The sequence below is a fragment of the Elephantulus edwardii genome, unplaced genomic scaffold (genome assembly GCF_000299155.1).
Source record: "Elephantulus edwardii isolate Elephantulus edwardi_28Jun2011 unplaced genomic scaffold, EleEdw1.0 scaffold00077, whole genome shotgun sequence".
In the NCBI taxonomy this organism is placed as follows: Eukaryota; Metazoa; Chordata; class Mammalia; order Macroscelidea; family Macroscelididae; genus Elephantulus; species Elephantulus edwardii.
In genome coordinates this window covers 3,857,280-3,881,318 of record NW_006399827.1, presented here as the reverse complement: position 1 = coordinate 3,881,318, position 24,039 = coordinate 3,857,280, and the positions used below count along the sequence as shown (strand labels likewise).

The 24,039-nt window shown below is 45.1% G+C and overlaps 1 protein-coding gene across 3 annotated transcripts in view; it reads left to right on the top strand.

Annotated features, from left to right (window-relative positions):
• The window catches only part of HLF (hepatic leukemia factor), a 72,582-nt gene extending 48,755 nt beyond the window's left edge, over positions 1-23,827 (top strand). The window contains exons 3-4 of one of the 3 annotated variants that reach the window (XM_006889268.1): positions 17,856-18,076; positions 23,069-23,827. In XM_006889268.1, coding sequence (XP_006889330.1) covers positions 17,856-18,076; positions 23,069-23,284 — 437 coding nt within the window. In that variant the 3' untranslated portion in view covers positions 23,285-23,827. The remainder of the gene's footprint in view (positions 1-17,855; positions 18,077-23,068) is intronic. The other 2 variants (XM_006889267.1, XM_006889266.1) reach the window with 2 other exon arrangements.
• The last annotated feature ends 212 nt before the right edge of the window (positions 23,828-24,039 follow it).

Genomic DNA, 24,039 nt, shown 5'->3' with positions numbered 1-24,039 from the left:
ATTTTTCAGCTTTTGAAACCCAATGGAGGGTCAACTATGAGTCAGTTCTGACTCAAGCTATGAGAGAGAAAGAGAAAAGGATGGAGGGAAGGAGGGAGGGAGGAGAGAGGGGGGAAGAAGGAGAGAGAGAGGGAGAAGGAGTGGGGAAGGAGAAGGAGAGAGGGAGAAGGAAAGAGAGAGAAGGGAGGAGAGGAGAAGGGAACGAGGAGAGAGGATTGAGGAAGTAGGAGGGAAAGAGAAGAGAGGGAGAGAGAGGGAGGAGGGGGCAAAGAGGGAGAGATGGAGAGAGAGAGCGAGAGAACATGAGAGAATGAGAGAGCCAGAGGAGAGCCTTTGTTGCCATTCTCACTTGAGTAGGTGGAAGTGGAAATGCAAAGAGAAAGGACCATACATAGCCCTAACTTAAATGTAAGTTCTTCTAACTCCCTAGTTATTTGACTTTGAGCAGGTTACTCAGTTTGTCATGTACTGTTTCTCATTTGTTTAATGGAGAGAATAGTGCAGTTCCTTAATGAGGTGGCACAGGGACGTCCCATGAGAGAGTAAATATAACTAGAACCATTTATCTGGTTAATCTCATTTCACTAACTTGCCTAAGAATTGGTTTACCTCTTGCCTTTGTGACTTTCTGAGTATTCGTCACTGAGGCTTCTTCTGTGTGTCCCTAACCTGTCAGTGCTTTTCAAGGACTTTTTTTCCTGTGTTTGTCTCTGTGCTTAATCTTCTCACATAGAAAGATCACAAGATGATGAACTCTGTACCTCCAGGTGACATTGCTCTTCTGGTCTACGCTCATGTAAGGTTTCATCTGGAGTCCACAGACAATTCAAGTTCAGTTGAGCCACAATCTTTTCCTTCACATGTGTTCGTTGCTGTTGCTTCAGTGCCATCATCTTGGCTATAATAATTTAGCACTGTCTATAACAAAGCAAAACTGCCAGGTCTTGTGTCTTTCTCAAAATAGCTTAAGTTCATTGCTGCAGCAACCGTGTCAATCTGTCTTGCCGAAGGTCTTCTTTCTTTTTTTTTTTTTAATCACTTCCTCACTCCACTGCATTCCTCTTTCGCTTGAATATCTCTGTCTCCTGTCCAGCCGCCCAGGCAGAAATTGAAAGGAAATCTTGCCTCTCTCTTTTTTCCTTCATCTCTGGTTGGTCACTGACACATTCTGATCCCACCTCATTAATGACATTCACTTGATTCACTGCCCCTGATGTGAGTTGACTCTAACTTTTCTTGATTCTGCTTGGTTGCCATAGCAATTTTTCTGTATCATCTGATCTTGTTCATCTTTCTTGTTCTCATTCCTTCAGTTGTTCCTTGTTTGAAGATAAAATCTGGATATCTAAGGTCCATTTTTATCTTGTCTCAACTCTTACTACCCCTCTTCTTGCCCCTAAGCTCCAGTCACACCACCTACTACTTTGAGTTTCAACCTGGCTGGTTTGTGAACTCTCTCACATCTTTGTGGTCCATGGATGCTCTCACATCTTCTTTTCTCTCTTTTCTTCATCATCCTTTGCTCTTGACTTGCTTGGCCAGTTGCGAGACTGCCAGGATGTGACTTGCCTCTGAAAAGCATTTTCTGATGCTTCTACACCCACCTCCAGGCTCTGCATTAGTGAGTAGACTTTGAACTCTGGTAGACCCCTCTGTAAAGGTCTGACATTGTCCTTAACACCTTGTATTCTAACCATCATTTACTAACAGTCTCCACCTACAGACTGTGGTCCCGGAGTCTCTATTCTCAGTGCCTCACCCACAGTAGATCCTCAGTAAATTCTCAGTCAGATAAATGTCTTGATCATCAAGCATTTGTTCATCATCCACAAAAAAATAACATGGCCTTTTCCTTGACCACTGTCCTGGGAAAAAGTTTCTCGACTATTTACTTAATAATTACTTGAAAGTTATATACTCACTAAACCTCATTAAATGAGGTTAAATGAGACTGCCAAATGGTATGGATATTATGATGGGAAAGTAAGGATGAGATAACCAGGTAAGAGGGCATGAATTAGACCTTCATGGATGGTAAGGCGAGCATGGCACAGAAAATGTGACTCAAGAATGCCCAGGAAAACCGGCAAACCAGCTTGGTTTGACTAGAGAGGACCAGACAGTCGGATATTCTAGACACAAGATCGGAACAGAATGCCCACTGGTGGAGGTTTTTTTATGACCAGATGATGAATTTGAAGCTGGGAGGTAGCAGGAAACCATTGGCTACTATTGATCATGATAAGGATGTTCAAGGAAAAAGAGCTTGACCATTGTTGGCCAGATTTGAGCACACGTGGCAGAGTCCACATCCCAGGTGATGGGACCTGGAGCTGAAGCATAAAGGAAAACGTCAGCTGAACACAAAGGAGGATTTAGTGCAAGAGCTAGAAGGAACTATTAATATCAACGCCACGGTCTCATCCGTTATTCAATGAGATGAACAGAGTGCAGAGAATCTCTCCAGGGTTCCCCTAACTGATAAGACCTCTGGATTCTCAGTTCTCCCCCTGCCACAGGGGAGAATGACTGACATTTCACACCTGAGAGAATGAAGGTCTAATTCCCAGGCATGACTGGTCTGGCTGCTGGTGGATGGGAGGGAGCATGGAGATGAGTTTGCCTTAAATATGTTAACTCAGGGATGCTGGTGAGTCTGGGACCATGGCCAGCAGGCCACAGATCATCCAAGTTTCTCTGCGAACTTTGGTACAAGAGAATTATAGAGAACACTGGCCAAATAGCTACGGCAAGGAGGCTCTGGCCTGGAGCATGGGTGCTGAACTTGGAGACTCATGCAGGAAAGAATCTTTGTGGATGTCTCCAAGAAGCCACAGGGACACTGCCATACGTGAATCCTACTCACGTTTACCCGGGGTGTTACACAGGGAGGGTGTGGGCTGTTTGTTTGCACTTGGTTCCTAGGTTCATGGTGAATGTCAGCGAGAATTGTCACTTGTCCTGGCTGCTCCTTCACTCTCTCCTCTAAATTAAAACAAAACACAATGTAACGTAGCCCAGGGGAGAATCATCAGTTTATTAACCTCGGAGCAGCACTTTGCAAACTGCAGGTATCAAATGGCAAGGCCTGCACATTTTCACCAATACAGGCTATTAAAGAGACTCCAGGGGCCCGGGTGGTGCTGATTCAAGTGGTGCATGTTGTCATTAAAAATGAATAGAGCCTCTGGAAATAGACTGCAGGTTCACGAGATCTTATCTATGCACTTGATGAGAAGGTAGCCTCATCCTACAGGGACCTCGGTAAATTGCTTGGTGGCTCAGCTTGTTCATAGGTCAAAGTTGCCCAGTTTGCTCTGCTCACTTCATCGAAGCCATCATGCTTGTTAAAGTAGAGAGTGAGTAAAAAAGAAGATGCTTAGCGAGAGAGCTTGACGCTGTGGTGGTCACAATGGGCCCGTGTGTCTGTGAGACAGAGCTGACGCATGGCTGACCCTCCTGCAGGTTTTCGGAGGCTATAAATCACGTGGGAGAAGACTTTCTCCCTTGAAGCAGATTGTGGGTTTGAACAACCGGCCTTTGGGTTGGCAGCACAACTCCTTACCCACCAGGCCACCAGAACTCCAAGCATAATGGAGACTGTGAAGATGGCACAGGGCAGGGTTTCAGCCCATTGCATGTAGGGTCTCTATGAGTTGAACCAACTCAACAGTACCTAACAGTAACACTGCTTCTGAGTTCTTAATGCGGGACAGTAAAGCTGGATCCAAATGCAAGGTGTTAATGAAAGCAGAAACCCACTCCATCACCTCTTCTCTTTGGAGAGCTATGGTCTTGAATGTTGTCCCCAGCTGTGCATACTGTTAGGAGCCTCTGAGAGAGGGGTTGGCCCAGCACTGGGCTTTGGTGTGTGCTTTCTTCCCTCTTCTTGGCACTTCTCTTGTGTGTGTAGCTGGGAGGAGGCTCACAGTGGTCATTCTGCCCTCTTCTTGGCAGTTCTCTTTGTGTGTGTGTGTGTAGGTGTAGGTGTAGGTGTAGCTGTGAGGAGGCTCACAGTGGTCGTTCTGTATCACACCATCGCCATGGCAGCCTCAGGAGAGATTGGGCTGCCACTGCTCCATAACTGAGACACACAACCATTCACAGACTTAGGTAGTGTTTGAGTGGACCTCCCGTCTCTCAGACCTAACACCACTATCCTGCCCCTGCAGTGTTGAGAGGAAACACAGAGACCTCCTCTCCTCCTTCCTGAGTCCTGTAGAATTTGGATGGAGTAAGAGACAGACAGAGTGAGGGTGGGCTGGGAAAGGACAGTGCCGCTTACTTCCCACATACGACCCTTCACCCACACCTCAAGGGGCTGGTGTTAGAAAGTCTGAAATATCATCATCCAGGCCCTTGGTCTCTGGCCCTGCAAGTTTCTTTTCCCCAGTATGCAGTTCCTTTGCACCTCAAGGTGCTTGACACTGTGTGGACCCTGAGCTCTGTGTGTCCCACCTGCACACGTTAACCCATTCACCTGGCAGGTGAGAGCATGCTGTCCCACTGCCTCTGGTCAGTGGTGAGGGGACAAGGGGACTATTCTGAAAACACACGTGCCTGACCACTGGCTGGAGCCTCTGTTCTACTCAGCTTCCTGACTGTGCACCCACTGGCTGCGATTAGGGCCACCTGCAGCCTCGCCCCTTAGCCGGTTCAGGGAGGTGGGTTCTGGCTGACAGCGTGGAGTGTGATGACGAACACCCTTGGAATGGGATGCTTTGATCCAAGTTCCTGCCAAGTTAGAAGCTGGTAGGTCAGAGCCATTTTGAGTCCCATTTTTGCCCTGGACCAAAGGGTCACACTTGGTGACGTCTCTTAGACTTTGCTTAGGAGAATCTTTAGAAAAATGGGGCGTGAGAAATCAATGCCCAAAGGGGAGGCACAGATGCAGCTCATGCTGACGAGCCTACACACATGCGCGCACACACACTGTCTCTCTCGCATGCACACACCCCCCCCTCTAACTAACTAACTCTCTCTCTCTCCCCCTCTCCCTCACACACACCCCCCCATCTCTCTCTCTCTCTCTCTCTCTCTCTCTCTCACACACACACACACACACACACACACACACACACACACACACTCCATTTCATTTAACACCTGAAGGTATTATCTCTTCAAGTTCATGGATGGGGAACCAGAGACTGTGAACAGTGCAGTGACTGATGCCAGGCCACCAGGCTAACCGAAGCCACGATGAAGCCTACATGCCTTCTGATAGACCCTGCGCCCTCCCACAGGACAGATGGCTGAGTGCAGGGGCCAAGGCCAGAGAAGAAGCCTCAAAGCAGGGTTCCAGCTGCGTATCTTTGCTCCAGGCCCTCCCTCCTCAAAGCAATAGCAAAACAACCCTAGCTTCCCGTATGTCAGAGTAATATCATGCTCCACAAGGTTTTCAGTGGATGGGGGGGTTTCAGAAGTAGCTGATCAGGCTGTTCTGAGGCTGCCCTGAGCCTTGGCCATGAGTCATTCAGTTCACTGCGGAATGCTTAACCATGTACACCCCCTGGTGTCTCCTCCCAACTTCAAATCCAGCATTAATTTGCATTACATTACTAATTGATATTGACTAATAATTTAATTGTATAGATACAGAACACACTGTACCACAAAGTGACCTTGGACGTCAACTTCATTCCACATTGAGAATGTGTTAGACGCCTGTCTGCCAGAAGTCTCACTGTTTTTGTTTTGTCAAATGTAGGCCTGCCTTTGGCACAAGCTAGGTGTTCAGGAAGGCAGAAACAGAGAAGGGGCAGGTGCAAAAAGCCTTTAGTATAGTATGAATTACATCTCAACATCAAGAAAACTAAGGTCCTTAACACAGGACCAACAATCACCATTATGATAGATGGAGACAGGATTGAAGCTGTCAGTGACTTAATCTTGCGTGGATCAACAAGCAGCATCCTTGGTACTTGTTGCTGTTGTTATATGCCATCAAGTCAACTGTAACTCAGCGACCTTATGCACAATAGCTCTGAACCCTGCTCTGTCCTGAGCCAATCTCACTGTCTCTGACATACCTACTCTCATTACCCCAGTTATTGTCAATCAGTCTCATCTAGGGTCTTCCTCTCCTGTGTTGGCCCTTGACCCTTCCAAGCATGATATCCTAGCAGTCAGGAAATCAGGAGATATATTGCATTTGGCAAGTTGGCTATCCAGCATCTCTCCAGAATGCTAAAGAGCAATGATGTCAGTTTGAGGACTGAGGTGTGCCTGATTTAGGTCTTTTCAGTCACCTGCTATGCACCAGAGAGCTATATAAGAATCAGGATGACAGAAGAATTGAGGCCTTTGCACTGTGGTGCTGGAGAAGAGTGCTGAATATCCATGGACTGTCAAAAGAACGAATAGGTATGTCTTGGAAAAAGTGTAGCCCCAGTGCTCCTTGGAGGCAAAGATCGCGAAGCTTCATCTCTCATGTTTTGGACGTGCAACTAGCGAGGCAATTTCTTGGAAAACGACATCATGCTTGAAAAGGTGGAGGGTCAGCTGAGGAGAGGAAGACCTCCAACGAGATGGGCTGACATGGTGACTTCAGCAGTGGGCTCTGGTGTAGCAGAGATGATGAGGATGGCACAGGATAGGGCAGGGTTCAGCTGTTCATAGGGTCACTGTGAGTCATACTCAACTCAATGGCACCTAATGACAACTACTACGTCTTTCTTTTGAGGTACCTTTGGGTGGACTTGACCCTCCAACCTTTGGTTTAGCATCCAAATGCATTAACCATTTGCCCCACCCTGGGACTCCTTGCAGATGATGAAGAATGTGCATTTGGGAATCAGAAAGCCAGAGAGGCGAGTCTCTCTTTCACCTACTGTTGATTAAGTAACCTCAGATGAAATATGTACCATTTCCTGGCTTGTCTTGAATGTGTTCTCTGTTTACTCACTTCCACATTAGGAAAATATGGGGTGATAACAGTTCCATCTTCATCAAGTTATTGCGAGAATTAAATGAAATGCACCCTGAGATCCTAGTCAGGGCTCTGCCTTGTCCAGATGTCATTGTTCCTCAGTGGATCAGGCATTCCTGTTTACGTACAGGTGTGAAGAACTATAGCTTCCTCTGTTATCTCAGTAAATACTAGCAGATTCCTACCCCTCTGTCCTAATGTTTATACATCATGAACTTGGGTATCACATTTTGCCTGACTTTCTGGTGACAGCCTGTTCCTAGGTGAGGGGAGTTCTTGCATAAAGAGCTGCTTAGGATAAAGGGATCTTTAGAACATTTTTTTTCTGCAGTCATGTATTGAGCACTTACTGGTCACATTGCCTGAATTGGGAATAAACAAGTATAAACAACAAGTATACAGAAACATACTTACATACATTTGTATGATGTGAAATGTATTGCTTTTGAAAAACAGTGCTATCAGTCATCTAAGACTCAGGACACTTAGAAAGCATTACAGTTGCAAGCACTTGTTACATGTGATGACAGATAATTACATATGACAAGCAGTCACAGCTACTTGGTCCAGAAGGAAACATTCCAGTTTACTCTTTGGCCAAGATACTTCTTTCCTAAGCCTTTTCTCATGCTTTCTTTTCCTTCTATCCTTTCTCTCATTATATCCTCCTTTATTTCTTTATTCTCCCCTTCACTCCTTTATTTCATCTGCCATTTGCTAGCCCCTCTTTGTCTATTTCCATTCCTCTCTTCCTTTTCTTTTCCCCACCTCTACCCCCAGCCCACTCTCTCTGCCAGCAGAGCATTGCACAGAGGTCCTTCTGGACCCAAAGCCTTGAGTCAGTTCTAGATGGTGTACCGCTTAGAGTCCCAAACGGAGGGAAATGGGATAAAGTTGCACACAGAGCACTATGCTTCTTCAGCTTCCTTTCCTCTTCCTCTTGCTTCCTTTTCCTCATTGTCTCCTTATTATCTTCCTTCCTAGAAACTTAAACAGACCTACTCTCAGGAGCCTCCTCAAGTTTATATGTGTAAAATGAAGCAAAGTCTTTTTTCCCCCTAAAAAATTTGTGTTCATTCTACTTGCAAAATAAAAGAAATAAAAAGAAAAGATGCACTTGCAAAAATATAAGAAATATAAAGAAACAATAATCCATGTTCCTCAAAGCAGTGCTTGTTAGGATCTGGGAAGTCTTTATTTGATCCAAGCATGTGGACACAGCCTGTGGGCACAGTAGGATTGAGGTCCAGGTCACAGGAGTGTGCCTGGTGGTGAAGGGAGGCTGTCAGTTGATATCTTACAAACTACTTAGGTCACTTTGGACAGAGATCAGTATTGCAAAGCAAGTCAGAGAGGGTGGCTTGAGAGGCTATGATGGGGCAGAGGGAAGTCAGAGGACTGGCAGGGATGGCATGGGGGCTGTCACTGGCTGTTAGCCACTGACAAGTTCATTCCCACAAATGCTGTTGCTCGGTGCCATTGAACTGACTTCAACTCAGAGATCCTTTGTGCAGCGGATTGAAGCTTTGCCCACTGGTACTCCATCCTCCTGGTCTTCCCTGTGCTACGCCCATCACTGCGGGCACTGGGTTAATCCATCTCATGGAGGAGCTTCCTCTCGAGATGACCCTCCCACCTTTTCGAGGTCCTTTTCCAAGCACCAGCCCCTCCTGACAACTGACCCTGAGTAAGTGAGACAAAGTCCCACAACTTTTCATCTACAAAGCACTTTGGTTGCACTTTCTCCAAGACAGATTGATTTGCTCTTTTGCAGTCCTTGTTATATTTAGTACTCTTCTTGAATATCACAGCTCCATAGTGGCACTCCCTAAATGAAGCAAGAGGACCTGGTAGGCAGAGAACAGGGGAGAGTGTCCTAGGGAGATAGAATACTAGGTACAGAGATCTGAGTAGGATCTAACTTGGTGATATGTGAAGACCGAAAAGAAGGCAGAGCGGCCAGGCACACTGGGTGATGGGGAACTTCAAGTTGTAGAGCACTTGGCAAAGGAAAGCCTCGGCCGGTTTCTGAAGTGGTGGTGTGACCTAAAGAGTGTTGTGTGGAGTGTTGTTGTGTAGAGAGGCCACTTCTGAGGCATGAGTGGAAACAGACCAGACAGGAGGACACTGCTGTAGTTCAAGGGCGAGGTGACGTTGGGTTGGATCAGGAGGTAACGTTTATTTGGTTTTCTAAAAATAGCTGTGACATAAGCCTGTGAGAATGGGCTTGATAGACCCTTTCTACGATGATGGCGCCGAAAGCGAAGAAGGAAGCCCCTGCCCCTCCCAAAACGGAAGCCAAAGCAAAGGCATTAAAGGCCGAGAAGGCAGTCCTGAAGGGTGTCCACAGCCAAAAAAAAAAAAGATCACATGTCACCTACCTTCCAGTGGCCTAAGACGATGAGACTCTGAAGGCAGCCCAAATATCCCCGGAAGAGCGCCCCAAGGAGAAACAAGCTTGACCACTATGCCATCATCAAATTTCCCCTGACCACTGAGTCAGCTATGAAGAAGATAGAAGATAACAACACACTTGTGTTCACTGTGGATGTCAAGGCCAACAAGCACCACATTAAACAAGCTGTAAAGACGCTCTATGACATTGATGTGGCCAAGGTCAACACCTCGATTAGGCCTGATGGAGAGAAGAAGGCCTATGTTCGACTTGCTCCTGACTATGATGCTTTGGATGTTGCCAACAAAATTGGGATCATCTAAACTGAGTCCAGCTGGCTAACTCTAAATACAAATTTTTTTCATCCACACACACAAAAATAGCTGTGACAAGAAGAAAAAAAATATCTGTGACCGTTGTCGTTGTCGTAAGTCAGTGGCTGCTGAGTTGATTCCAGCTCATGGCGGCTCTGCGTACGCCGAGTAGAACTGCTTCACAGTGTTTTCAGCCGTGACATTTCTGAAGCTCACTGCCAAGTCTATCCTCCCAAGCATCTTGTAAAGGATTTGAACTGCCCACATTTTGGCTAGGATCAAGTGTTAAACCATTTGAGCCACTCAGGGGCAAATGCGTGTGTGTATCTGTGTGTACACATCCACACACACCATTTATTGAGTCCTTTTCAGTTACTATGCATTGTGATAAAGAAATACATCTCTTTATATTTTGTGTATTTGTGTATGATGTTGTTGTGTATACCAGAGAGTCGGAACCAACCCACAGCTGAGCCTTGGGCAAGTTTTCAGAAGCAGATCATCACAGGGGAGGAGATTGCCCATCCTTCTCCCATGGAGCAGCTGGTGGCCTCAAACCACATGCCTTCAGGATTGCAGCACAGCTGCTTGCCACTAGGCTACCAGAGCTCCAAGTATATGTATGTATGAATGCATATATCTCTATCTATATCATCTATATCTATATCAATATCACCTAAATCTAATCTCTATATCTCCTGTATCTGTCTGTAGGTACATATGCATATTTGTATTTAAAGAAAACCAAAGAAGAGAAAAACCCATATATAATTGATATATGTATATATCTTTATTAATTTCTTACACTATGAGGTGGGTACAGTAACTTGCATTTAATGAGGACATAAGCTTAAAGAGGAAGGCGAAAGGGGAAAAATGTCAAAAGTCTCTTCTCCCCAAAACGGATCTTGCTAGGATGAGGGAGATACTCCTACTCTTTTCGTCACAAATCCCAAGTTTATGACATACGTATAGCAAAACTCAGAGTTCAGAATTCTCTGTTGCTCAGTCGCTCGCTCCCTCACACATCCTATCATGCAGTCTCACTCTTCCCACTTCCTCCTTAAAATTCTCTTTTCCACTAAGCTTTCTGTCCCACCCCTTTCCTGCTCCCAGGATTTTACCCTTGGGCAAATATTTCCTTCTGCTCTTGTGAGGTTGGTTATTCTAAGAAGAGAGTGCATCCCTAGTAGTATTTCGTCCTTTATAGTCCTGTCTATTGTTTGGCTTGGAGTTAAGCCATGAGGGTGAGTTTTATTACAGGTTTAAAGGGTGACTAAAAGCCATTGTCTTGGAGGTCCCACCAGTCTCTTAGCAGACCAGTAAGCCTGGTCTTTGAAATATTTTTTTCTGTTTTGTGTGGTCCTTCAGCAGTGGTAGAGGGCACCATCCTGTTCTTCAGGGAGCCATGACAAGCAAATACCCCACCAGCTGGTGATGGGGTTAAATGGCATGGGCAGGAGAAAAAGACCTGAGGGAACGTTGAATCTCAAAGAATTTCACCCACCAGTTCTAACTGGGAACCTTTTAACTGAAATCGGAATTATTTTCCCTTAGTGGAGACTAGAGACGGTCAGCTAGTTAATGCTCACCAGTGGTAAACACAACCCTGGGATAGCGTATGTTCTCTGAATCACCGTTGCTTAACTTTTTGTTGTGTGCTGTTGAGTTGCCTGCGACTCATAGTGAATCTGGGTACAACAGCCCTAAGCCCTGCTCTATCCTGTGCCAATCTTATTGTTTCTGACACACGTATCCCCATTATCCCAGTCACTGAATAAATCCATCTCTTCGAAGGTCTTCCTCTCTTGCACTGTCCCTCCACCCTCCCAAGCATGACATCCCTCTCCAAGGACTGGTTCCTCCTTGCACCACATCCAAAGTGGGTCAGACGAAGCTTCAGAATCCTTGCCTCCAAAGAGCAGCCTGGTTTCACCCTCTCTAGCATGAACCCATTTGTTTTCCTTGCAGTTCATGGTATATTCAGCACTCATCTCCAGCACCACAGCTCAAAGGCATCACTTCTCTTTCTGTCATCCCTAGTCATTGTCCAGCTCTCTGATGCGTAGCCAGTAATTGCAAAGACCATGGCCTGCATAAGGCACGCTTTAGTCGCCAGACTGACATCATTGCTTTTCAAGTACTTTGGGCAAGTCTCTGAAAGCCAACTTCCCCGATGCAATTTGTCTTTTAATTTCCTGGCTGCTGGTACCAAGGGTGTTGTTTGTGGAGCCAAGCAAACTTAAGCTGTTAACAATCTCAGCCTCTTCACCATCTATCATGATGCTGCCAATTGGTCCAGTGGTAAGAATCTGTGTTTTCTTGATACTGAGCTTCTAATCCATATTGAAGGCCGCAGTCCTTGACCAACAACATCTCGCTAATCTAGTGCTTTGTGTAAACTGTTTGAACAAGGACCACATCCAAAAGTTTGATCGTAATGAAATTAGACTCTAAGAGTAAATACAACTATAATTCATTACTTCATTGTAGCCATAAATTAAAGACACCAGCCAGTGACCTCTTGAGAAGGGTAACAATGCAGTTTGCTGCTGCCCCCCATTCACCGATGACTGCCAGCTAATCAGGCTAATTGAACACGAGCTGCTGGATTCTCATTGAAGTCTGTAAGAGAAAGAAGCATCTGATTTTCAGTCGGACTGTTTGGAAGTTCAGTCATGCTTAGTCTGTGACAAAAGTGGAGGCCAATTTTGAGTTTAAAGGTAGCTTCTAATCTCTTTCCAGATTTCCTTAAACTCTTTGTTCCTCCCTTTCCTCCAGAAATCCTCCTTGGCCCTTATGGAAGTGACTCTTTCATCATGATGCTTTCAGAAACAAGCAAACAATGTCCCAAAAAAACTGAGCAGCCTTTATTCCGGTGCTGGGCTTTTGTACGCCGGCAAAGCCAAGCTCAGACTTAACAGATACAGGCAAATGTGTCACATCATCCTCATAGGAGAGACCAGAACGGCCTCTGAGGATACTTAACATGCACGTCTGATTTTAAAAAGTCAGTCCATCTCAGTACAACAGGAATGAGAAATTTGAGGTAGAAAAGGCATAAAAAGAATCCATATGGAAGAAGTTTGTTTTTTTTTTTAAAATGCCAATGTTTATTTCAAGGTAAGTACAATAACAATTTAATACAATATCCCTAAATACACACAAAACTTGTCTATAACAAACTACAAAAACCGTTTCTACAGCCATATATAGTGTTAGTGAAGCATACATTTTCACAATGTACAAGTACTAACAAGTATGTTAATAAACCACTATCCTAAATCTTTTTTTTTCTATAATTATATTTTATTAATTTTCATAAACATTTACAGAGATTTTGGGCTTCCACTCATTCATTGTTGCACTATTCTCTCTACCCTCCTCCCAGTTTGTTCTTGTCCAAATGCCACAGTGCTTGTCAAAGCCAGTTAAGTTTGATAGATATTATTACATTACCAGGAAAGCCTATAAAGAGTAAGAAAAGAAGCTAAACTAAATTATTATATTACCAGGAAAGCCTATGAAAAGTAAGAAGAGAAACTAAACTAATTTTAAAAGTCGTCTCTAAATGAAGAGTGAAGACAAGAATCAGGGGAAGAGTACGAGCACACAGATGAATGAGTGATTTCCACAGTCGTTATCTGAAAACGTCTTATAAGTGAGTAAGAAACAAATCCGTTTAGAAAGAGGCAAGGATATGAGGAAATGGTATTCAGGAAAAGAAACAAATGCCCCAGAAACTTACAGGAGAATGTTCTAATGTACTGGAAACTAGAGGAATGCAAATGAATGATGAGATTTATGACTATCAGATGACAAAAAATTAATATTTGGTTATGATAAAAATGTGCACCCTCATAAAAGTAATAATGGTATAAAAGTATAACTAGATAGTTTTTTGGAGCACAGTTTGGCATTGCTTATAAAAAATTAAAATGTAGATGTCCTTTGAATGGACAGTTACACTACTAGCAATTTCATCTATAAAAATATGTATGTGTAAAGTAAATATATATAAGCAAAAAGCTTGGGACCACCTAAAAACGCATCTCTTGGAAGAGTAGATAAATTGCTTTACATCCCAATTATAGCATAGTACACTGGTGGCATAGTGCCAAAAGCTGCAGTGCAATCCCGAAGACATGGGGTTCGAATCCACCAGCTGCTCTATGGGAGGATGGGCAAGTAGTGGTTAAACACTTGTCTGCTAACCAAAAGGTCAGTGGTTTGAACCCACTGGCTGCTCTGTAGGAAAATGATACTGCAGTCTGCTTCTGTAAAAATCATACCCTTGGAAAACCTATGGGAGACTCTCCTCTGTTCCACAAGGTCACTGTGAGTCCGGATCAATTCAAGGGCAGCAGATATTCATTGTTTGAAAACAACAGAATAATTGTTTGCACTAATGAGGAGTAGCCAGGAAATTAAAAGACGTATTGCCATGGGAAAGTCTGCTGTTAGGGACCTAGCCAAAGTACTGAAGAGCAATGGTGTTCTCTTTGGAGACCAAGGTGCGTCTGATACAGGCCATGGCCTTTGCTATCACTTGTTATGCATCAGAGAGTTGGGCAGTGACCAAGGAGGATAGAAGGAGAATTGATGCCTTTGAGCTGTGGTGCTGGAGAAGAGTATTGAATATACCACGGACTGCTAGGAAAACAAACAGACTCATCCTGGAAAGGGTTAAACCAGGCTACTACTTGGATGCAAGGATTCTGAGGCTCCGTCTAACATACTTTGGACATGTTGTAAGGAGGGACTGGTCCTTGGAGAGGGACATCATGCTTGATAGGGTGGAGGGACAGTGCAGGAGGGGAAGGCCCTCTAGGAGGTGGATTGATTCAGTGACTGGGGTGATCGGGATGGGTGTATCAGAGACAGTGCGATTGGCACAGGACAGAGCAGAGTTTAGGGCTGTTGTACATAGGGTCGCTATATGAGTCACAAGCAACTCAATGGCACATAACAACAACAACAGTGAAGAGTACTGGCATTTGGTATTCTGACATATTGGGAAAGTAAGAAATGTGGGTAATATAATCCTACTGGGTTCAGTCATCTTTGTATAAAAACCAAGGTGGGGGGAGATAATGTCACCAAGCTTAGGGTCTTCACCTCCAAGAAGAGCAGTGAGGGAGGAATGGGAAGGTGAGATGTTGGGAGTGCAAACTGGGACTTTGACCTTCTTGATACATCTCTGCATTTGTTGACACGTTTTTTTCAGTGAATATCTATTATGATTTTAAAAAAGAATTAAATGATTCAGTCTTAAGTGTAAAATTCTTATATTAAAAGTATGAATGTCTACAAACAAGAGGTTAAAAGGCAACAGAGATCTCATTTCCCCTTGCCCAATGACTCCTGACATTTTGGAATAAAGGAGGGAAATGAGTCTAGCAGAGCTCATTCAGTAGAAAATATAGATAATTTGGATGGTGTTCGAGTGTCTTTGGGGGAGAAGGGGGGCTGAATTTTATCCTTGGGTCCTTTGCTTGTTGCTGTTTGACATGGGAAAACCTTTGCCTTCAACATCTGGTTAGGCTTTCTATCTCCATTCTGCAGGTAGGGCTGACCTAGTTTTGTGAGAGAAAAGATTAGAGAAAAAGAATGCAGAGAGAGGATCTGCTGAAAGGTGCAGTGTTATTTTCAAGACTGTTCATGAGTGGCTGTTAGCTCAGCATCTGAGAAGGCCACCATGAAATGAGAAATAATCTTTGTAGAAACCAAACTCTCAGATAAGCCCGTTGTGAGGAGTGAGGTGAGCATAACATAGATAGAACATGAAAGATTACGTGACCAAGAAGACAAGGGTGTGTATGTGTGTTTAAATTCCTTAGAACATTTATATAGCAACAAAACAGAACCTTCTAATGTAGCCTAGTAAACAGAATACTGAAATACTAAGGAAGAACTCGAAGCAACTTGGAGCAATTAAATTTAGAAAGTCGTAATTAAGAAATTTTTCCAAAGGGTAGGAGAAGGGGGTGTGTGTGGTGTGTGTGTGTGTGTGTGTGTGTGTGTGTGTGCGCGCACGCACGCACGCACGCACTGGGTAGCTTTGTTAATAAGTTCAAGGAGAAATATGTAAAGGGAAAATAAAATCCCTGTTTCACTCAGATATTGCTCATTTTCCGAGACAATGTCAAGAGGCACAAGATCAAATCTAGCTTGACACCATCCAGTACAGAGCTCAGTAGTCGCAGGAAGCTGGAGCTGCAGTTTGGCTAATGAGAAATCTCCATCCTCTGCCAGCGCCTCAGGGGCCCAGCTCTTCCTCTTTGGCAACCAGGATACAAAGAGAGCTCAAAGCAGAGTTACGACCTAAAAGGTCACCCAGAGCATTCATTTTGCAGACTCCCCCGTTGAGCCTTTCCAGAAAACACGGGCTTGGTTTCACAGTTTAGCTAGAATCCCTGCCAATGGCCTTCGTGCTTCAACCTGGGGTAGGATTTAATGAAACCTCCCACCACAAGCTGTGAGGAAGAGGAGGAGAAGGGGCCAACCACAGCCCAGTTGTTTCGCTGTATCGCCTCCCTTCATCTCTGGGTGTGAAAGGAGCAATTGAAAAAAATCAGATGACATTAAAAAGTTAAGACTCAGAGCTCCCAACATAAATATTCCGGAGCCTGTCGTTAAGTTTGATTTCGCCAGTAAGGCACATTCAGAAATGCAGTAACACAGTTGTTCTGACAGCGTGTCTGCGTTCCAGTGGCTCAGTCTGTAGAACGTTCAAGTTCAAGTTTAGACATCTCCATTGTGTCTTTTCTCATTTTTAAAATAGCCCTGGAGCCTGTCCCCATCTCACCACCTCCACTGTCCCTCTTCATGCGTGTGGGGGTGATCACAACAGCTTGGCATCTCACCTCCTCACTCCAGTCTCTCCCGCCTCAGTCCCTCCATCATGTCACCTGGGTCTCCTTTCCAGACGTCAGCAGCCTGTGTCACTTCTGTGTGCGGAATCCTTCAGCGACCTTCAGACCTTTGTAAGAGCCTGGCCACTCACCTTCATGGTCACACCCCTCTCCCCACTCTGTGTTATTCTCTCAGTGCTGTAATGATTCACAATTCTGTGCAAAGTCTTAAAAAAATGCAACAAGCTCTCTAGTTTGTTTTGTCCCTGGAGTGCCGTTGTTGCCAGTTACTCTTTGTCTCGGGACTCAACTTTGCAAGTGCCACCTCTGGGAAGGGTTCCATAACCTCCCCGGGGACAGGAACGCTTGCCCTCTGCCCTCTCAAAGCGTGTGATGCTTGTTTCTCTCTCAGCACCTGCATTAGATCTCATTGACTAGCTGCTGGTCTGGGATGGTTCTAGCTCCCTGGCTACCCTAAAAAAAAAATCATTTTAAAAGTCACAATCGGGGGGAAGGTTGGGGGGGAAGAAAAGTGCAACAATGAATGAACGGAAATGCAAAGGCTCTGTAAGTTTTCATTGAAATTAGTAATAATTAAAAAAAGGTCACAGTCGTGCATTGCTGTCCACTGTGCCTTGTAGAGGAGGTCTGGCATGTAGTTGGTGCTGCATACATGTATTTAGAGAGGAATGACTGCATGCATGCATGCATGCACTTTTTGTCTTTTTCTCCCAGTGAACATGTGTGGGTCTTTGATTTGCCAGATGTGACATGAGTGAAATCATTCAGCCTGCTGCCTTCTCAGGGATATAGTAAGGATGAGTGAGATGGTATTAGGATCAATGAATACAAGACTCTTGCCCCTCACCTTGGAGTATCATTGAGTTGTTACTACTGGGTCTCTCTCTCTCTCCTCTCCCTCTGTCTGTCTCTGTTTGTCCCTCTGTCTCACTCTCTCCTTGTCTCTCTCTCTGTCTGTGTGTGTCTCTCTGTCTCTGTCTCTGTCTCTATCTCTGTTTCTGTTTCTCTCTCTGTCTCTATCTCTTTCTGTCTCTGTCTTTCTCTTTGTCTGTCTGTCTGTCTCTCTCTCTCTCTGCTCCTCGTTGCCTCTCTTTGCCTCTCTCTCTCTAGACCTCTGTTGACTTAGTGGGTAAGACCAACCCACTTAGCGGGTTATGCTGCCAACCCAAAGGCAAGCAGTTCAAATCCACCAGCTGTTCCACAAAAGATGAGAAATCACCTATAGCCTCTGAAAGCCCACCGGAGGGTCAGCTATGTGTCAGTTTTGATTTGATGTCAATGGAGATACAGACTGAGTCTGTCTAGAGTGGCCATGATTTAAAACTAACTTACTGTTTCAGGTCAGCTGTTGCCAGCAAACCGCAATACACCCAGTCCCATCGATCCTGACACCATCCAGGTCCCAGTGGGCTATGAGCCAGACCCGGCAGATCTTGCTCTCTCCAGCATCCCTGGTCAGGAAATGTTTGATCCTCGCAAACGCAAGTTCTCCGAGGAAGAACTGAAACCACAGCCCATGATTAAGAAAGCTCGCAAAGTCTTCATCCCCGATGATCTGAAGGTAAATTGGAACTGGTAATCAGGTTAAGGGCAGGTGGAGAGTGGGGGCAGGAGGCAAGCGGAAAGAGGGACACGGAAGGTCACATCATTTAGTGAGTGAGTGACTCAGGACTTCTGGCCTTCCTCCTTGACATGTGAGTCTAGGCATGTCACTTCCTGGGTGCCTTCTGAAATTAGCCTTTCATGTCGTGGTAATGCATAGGAATAAGGAGAATCAGTAAAATGTTCCCATGAGGGAAGCAAAACTACTATCTACAAGGAAACCTATGAAAACCACTAAAATCCCACCAAACTGTTTCAGGGTTGGAAACAGAAGGGTAATTATTGGGGAGACACACCTGGACCTTAGAGTTCTCCAAGGGTTACCTTCCCTTTGGACGTTTCTGAATAATGAATGGCTGCCATTTCCCACAAGCCTCAGGGAATAGCAGCCAAAAGCATGGCCCCTCTCCTCAGTGCCAAACCTGGTTGACCAGGGTGGGATTTTATAAAGGAACCTCGTGGGTTCTCTGACCCTACGTGTAATATCCCTTTTGTATATTATCTCAACAAAAAGGTTAACTCTGGGTGGATTTTCTGTCTTCTATTGACGGGACACATTATTTATAAAGGATAATGCATTTACCTTGGGAAATTAAATACAACTTAAAAAACTTAATCTGACACATTTAATGATACCTTGGGAGCAGAGAATTCTGCTTTTCAAAATTATGCTACATCTGATAGTTCCAGAATAGTTTTGCTTAGCCTTTGCCTAGAGATTTTTGAATATATACTTCTTTCCAAGAATATGGATACCAGAGATATGAGTATATAACCAAGGCATTGAACTAGGTATAGTTAGCCTTTTTTCTAACTTCTGACCTCATTCTCCAAACCTAAATATGGTTTACAGATAGAGTAGCTTCTATACTGAGAAAAATGGGTGTTTGAAACATGGTACTGATTTAGACTAGTTATTTCTGCTTTTAATGTCTATCTAGAAAGAATGCTGGGGAGTGGGGCAGGGAATCAAACACCCAGAAGATTTAAAGCACTACCATTGTCCACATCTCTAAGGGGATGTTCTGTGATGCACAAATATAGATGGCCAAGGCTGAAAGGGACTCATTAGTCCAAAGCTGCCATCCTGTACCTGAAGAAATAGGAAAGGAGAAATTAGGTAACACTGCTAGGTAGAGGCAGGAACAGCCTCTCCCCAGGTCTACCTTCCTGAAAGGTCCCTGTAGCATGATGACTCTTACAGAGGCTTCATCTCAAGTAACCTTGAGTAAATCCAATAGTTGTCAGCTTGAGACTCGGAAAAGGAGAGAAAAGTAGAGGTTGGTCCTGTAGACCCTGCACAGGGAAGTTTGAATATATTCATTGTGTCTTTTCTGAATTCTTGCTAAACTAAGAATAAGAGAGGCATCATAAATTAAATCCTGAGCAATTTTGTATCTTCTTTCACTTGGATACTTTTCCTGGTCTGATGTTTTTAGTAATCCAATTCTGTCTTTCAGAGGTGTCTCTTGAACAAATCCAGGGTATCCATCCAGCATGGACTCCCGATTGCGTGGAGGGTGGTGGTTTGAAAGGAGGCTGCTGAGTGATAGATGTAACTTATGTCAGACCCTCAGAGTGTGCACATTTACGTACTCAAAGCAAAGGCAGGATTACTTAGTAACCCAGGTAACCTTGGCAACACAGAGGCTACGTGAAAACCATCTGTGCCGGAATTATACCTGTTACTGCTGCTGGGCCAGGTTTGACGTTTTCACATAGTGAGTCCTGCCGTGTGCCCTCAGTGTTTTCTGTTTAGTTGAGAGTGAATCGTCAAGCCACCAAGGATAAGCTGGTCGAAAGCAGGAAGCTGAGCCACGCCATAGTTCTCCTTTTAGCAGAGAAGACTAAGTAGGGAAGGAAAGAAGGTGTTTGTGGTCCCCAGAATGGGAGGAGCTAACTGGTGGAGTACAGTGGCCCCAGCCAAAACTGGTCTTCCCCACAGGTACTTGAGAAGTTCCTTTGGGTTGGCATGCATCTCCTCGGAGAATCAAGGAGGGCGAGGGATTAATCACTTTGATTTCTTAATACTCTTCAATGTCCATCTAATCACTTGGTGAATAATATTAAGAGGCAATGCCAAGTCCTACCATAGGAGCTGGGGATACATGGTAGCCAACCCCCTGCCCTCATGGAGCTTCAAGTCTGGCAAGGAAAGGCAATGTTGACCTACTTGTCAGGGGGATTTGGCTAGTAAAGCCATATCAGATGTGAGAGCTGTAGAAAGACGATGGAGCAGGGCTGATGGAGCCAGCATCATTACTGGCTGGTGGTACCTGGGCAGCCAGGTGACGGTGATACCTGGGCAATAGAGGAGAAAGGTGCAGGTCATATAGTGCTTCTCCCTTTTCAACCACGCTATGCTGGCAAGAGAGGCAAACTAGATATTCTAGTCCAGGACATTCCTTCTGCCCTCACTCCTGTCTGTTCTGTCTCTACTCCACTCCTACTCCCAGCTGGCTCTCACCTGAATAAAATTCCCCATTCCTCACCTTTGCCAGCTCATCTGCATGTGTGGACAGATGAGGTAAAGGAAGTGAAAGCACTCTGTGAGAGCAGTTCTGGGAGATGGGAGGTAGCTATTCTCCTGAGGGCAGCTGGTGACTGCCAGCTTATGATCTGTAGAGAAGCTGGCATTCTGTCTGTATAGGGTGCCAGTACCAGCTTGTGGGCAGATACAGCTGCCCACACACACACAGTTGCCATCTCACACTTTCTGTCTTTGTGCAGGGCAGCTGTCTCTCAGAGGTAGACCCATGACCTTGACCTGCTCCAATCTATGCAACCTTTCCCAATGCCAGCCGCCTCTTGGAATCATGGGGGAGGTTAAGAATGGGCTCACCCACTTACTCTAGGTGGCATGTACCTGCACGTATTCCCTTTACTTAGACAAAAGGAGTTGCTCATGCAGGTTTTGGGAAGAAAAGAGTGCAAATCAGGTAGCACCAGAATGCACTGGGAGATACTAAAAGGAGATTCACGTCTCAGACTTTCCAGGAAGCTCTTCCTTTCTTCAGGCCAGGGGAGAGGGCAGCAGTGGAGATAAAGGGGGCCTGAGTGCGCATTAAACCACATTTAAACATTACCCAGGTTAATGGAGTTCCCAGAGGACAGTTGCAGGAAAATATCTGAATGCTGCCCACCAGTGAATACACTGACCAGTGGCAGGTTGAAGCTGTCAAAAGAAATTCTGCTTTTGCTTATTAAAGAGTTCACCTCCACTGTAGAAACTAATCATTCAGGAGGATGCAATGTCACAGATGAAAGTACTGTTTTTAATCACTAATATTAATCCTTCTTGGTATTTTGTCTATGAATTTATAATTTGGGAAGATTTTAAAAATCAGCACAGGAAGAGGCCTTGCAAATTTCCTTTGCTTCCACCTACATCGTGAGATAGCCTGACCATTTTCCAGTTCTTAGTCATTATTTTTATCAGCTGCAGAGTACTCTTTTGTATGACTGTCGTGATAGGCAGGAATAAGATGGGCAATCTCCTCCTGTGCCATTTGAAAACCTGCCAGAGGGTCAGCTATGACTTGGTTCTGATGCCACAGCACATACCACCACCATTACATGCTTACTAAATCTCTTCTTGAGGCTAGAGCTCTGGTGGCCTAGAGTGTAAAGAGTTGCACTACCACCTCAAAGTCACATGGCTTGAATCCACCAGCTGCTTAGCAAAAGAAAGTCTCTTCCTGTTTCATTTTCAGAGGACTAGCGAGAGCACACAATAACAACACTGAAGAATAATTCCCTTTTCCCCATTTTTTGTATGACATGCAAGGCTGCAGTAAAAATTTTATACTTGCATCTGTGCACACAGCAGGAATATTTCCATAGGAGGAAATCTGGAAGAAGGACTGCTAGCTCAAAGGATATGTGCTTTAAATTGGTGGTAGATAGTGACAAATTGAGGAACCCTGGTGGTGCAAACTTAAGCACTAAGTTGTTAAGGGAAATCTGGTTAGTAGTTGGAGCTTGCCCAGTGGCTTGCGGGAGAATGACCGGACAGCGACCTGGCCATCTGCTATCATAGAGATTTCTGCCTAGGAAACCCCATGGAGCCATTCTGTTCTGTGACATGGAGTTGCAAGGAGTTGCAAAATCCACCTGAGAGTGTCTAACAAGAGCCACAATTCCAAGTTGCCTCCCAGATCCTTTCTTTCAATGTATATGCACGCCAAAAAGCACAGGAGACACTTGAGGAGGGAAAGGAAGACTTACAATTTTAAGCAGGATGAGTCTGGAGATGGGGGAGTATGTAGGTCTTGTGGTAAGCCCCTTGCTTCCATGGGGCCCTGATCTCTGCCCCATAGGCACGTAAGATGCCTTAATGGACATAAGCAGAGAAGGAGCCTGTTGAGACAAGTTGGCCTTTGTTTTGAGAATAAAAGCCCTGCGGCCCTCCCGGACCAGCCCCACAGGATCCAGCAGGGGCCAGGGGAAGAAGACACAGTTCGAAAAGCCCAGCCTGAAAAGGAGGAACACTGCATAGTGTCACTACTGTAGAATGGGACAGAGATCAGGGTTGGGGTAAGAATGAGAAAAACTGGATGAATTATGTAAACTACATTGAAACGGATGAGGGAGAGAACAGTTTAAAAGCAATATAAGGCATTATGATTATCATAAGAGTCTGGAATGAAGGTTGCAGAGTGGAGTATACTGGGGTGCGGGGGTGGGGGATTGTATGCTAATGAAGGAATTTTTCTTTTACTTTTCAAAGAGAAGAAAGAGCGAATGGGGGGGGGGCGGAGAGAAAAGTGCAACAATGAATGAATGGAAATCCAAAATCTCTGTAAATGTTCATTGAAATTAATACTAATAATAATGCCCAGCCTGGTGCCCCCGCGCGCACGGCGCTGCAGCCTGCCAGCGCCCCGGCCGCCGCTGGGCTTTGCTGAAATCTAATATCTTCCTTCTCTCTCCTTCTCTAACTAATGAGCAGGATGACAAGTACTGGGCGAGGCGCAGAAAGAACAACATGGCAGCCAAGCGCTCCCGCGATGCCCGGCGGCTGAAGGAGAACCAGATCGCCATCCGGGCGTCGTTCCTCGAGAAGGAGAACTCGGCCCTGCGCCAGGAGGTGGCCGACTTGCGGAAGGAGCTGGGCAAATGCAAGAACATACTTGCCAAGTACGAGGCCAGGCACGGGCCCCTGTAGGAGATGGCATTCTTGCGGGCTGGCGTTTGACTAGATGGACAGCTTGTTTCCTGTCTGATAGCACCACACCCAAACCAACCTTTCTGTCATCAGCACTTTACCAGAGGCACAGACACAACTGACTCACATTTCGGTGTGCATCTCCGTGCGTGCGTGTGTATGTGCTTGTGCTCATGTGTGTGCGTTTGTGTTGTCAGCCGTGTGTGCGTGCGCGTGTGTGCGTGCACTCCTTTGCACTTGCCATTTGAAGAAGCCCTCTCTCCATCTTTTTGTTCCAAAAGAGAAAGGTGCCATGTTTCTACTGGACTGGGGAGACCCCTCGTGGGCCTCCCTCCCTTGTTCCCTTCTCCTCTCCTCCCTTTGCAAAGTTAGCTTCTGTTCTCTTGCAGGACCCACACCTTGGAATTTAATGGCAAGGGCCATCGTAAAGCTCAGTTTTCAAGCAAGAGTCCACACTCTTGTTTATGTTTAATCTGTTAAGTTACCATGCTAAGAAGGTGCATAAAAATAACTTAGCACTACAGTGCAGCTGTATTAATTTATAGATTGCTTTCCTCATTATTTTCAGTTTTGGTGATACTTGTCTTCAAATTTGAAGTGCTGTTTAGATTTATTAGGTCCCACATTTACGTAATTGCTATCGACTAAGTTTCCTTTCACTTCTGCCAACCCCAGATAATTAAGAGTACTATTAGCGAACACAGAGTGTGTTTTTGCACTGTCTGTACCTAAAGCAATAATCCTATTGTACGCTA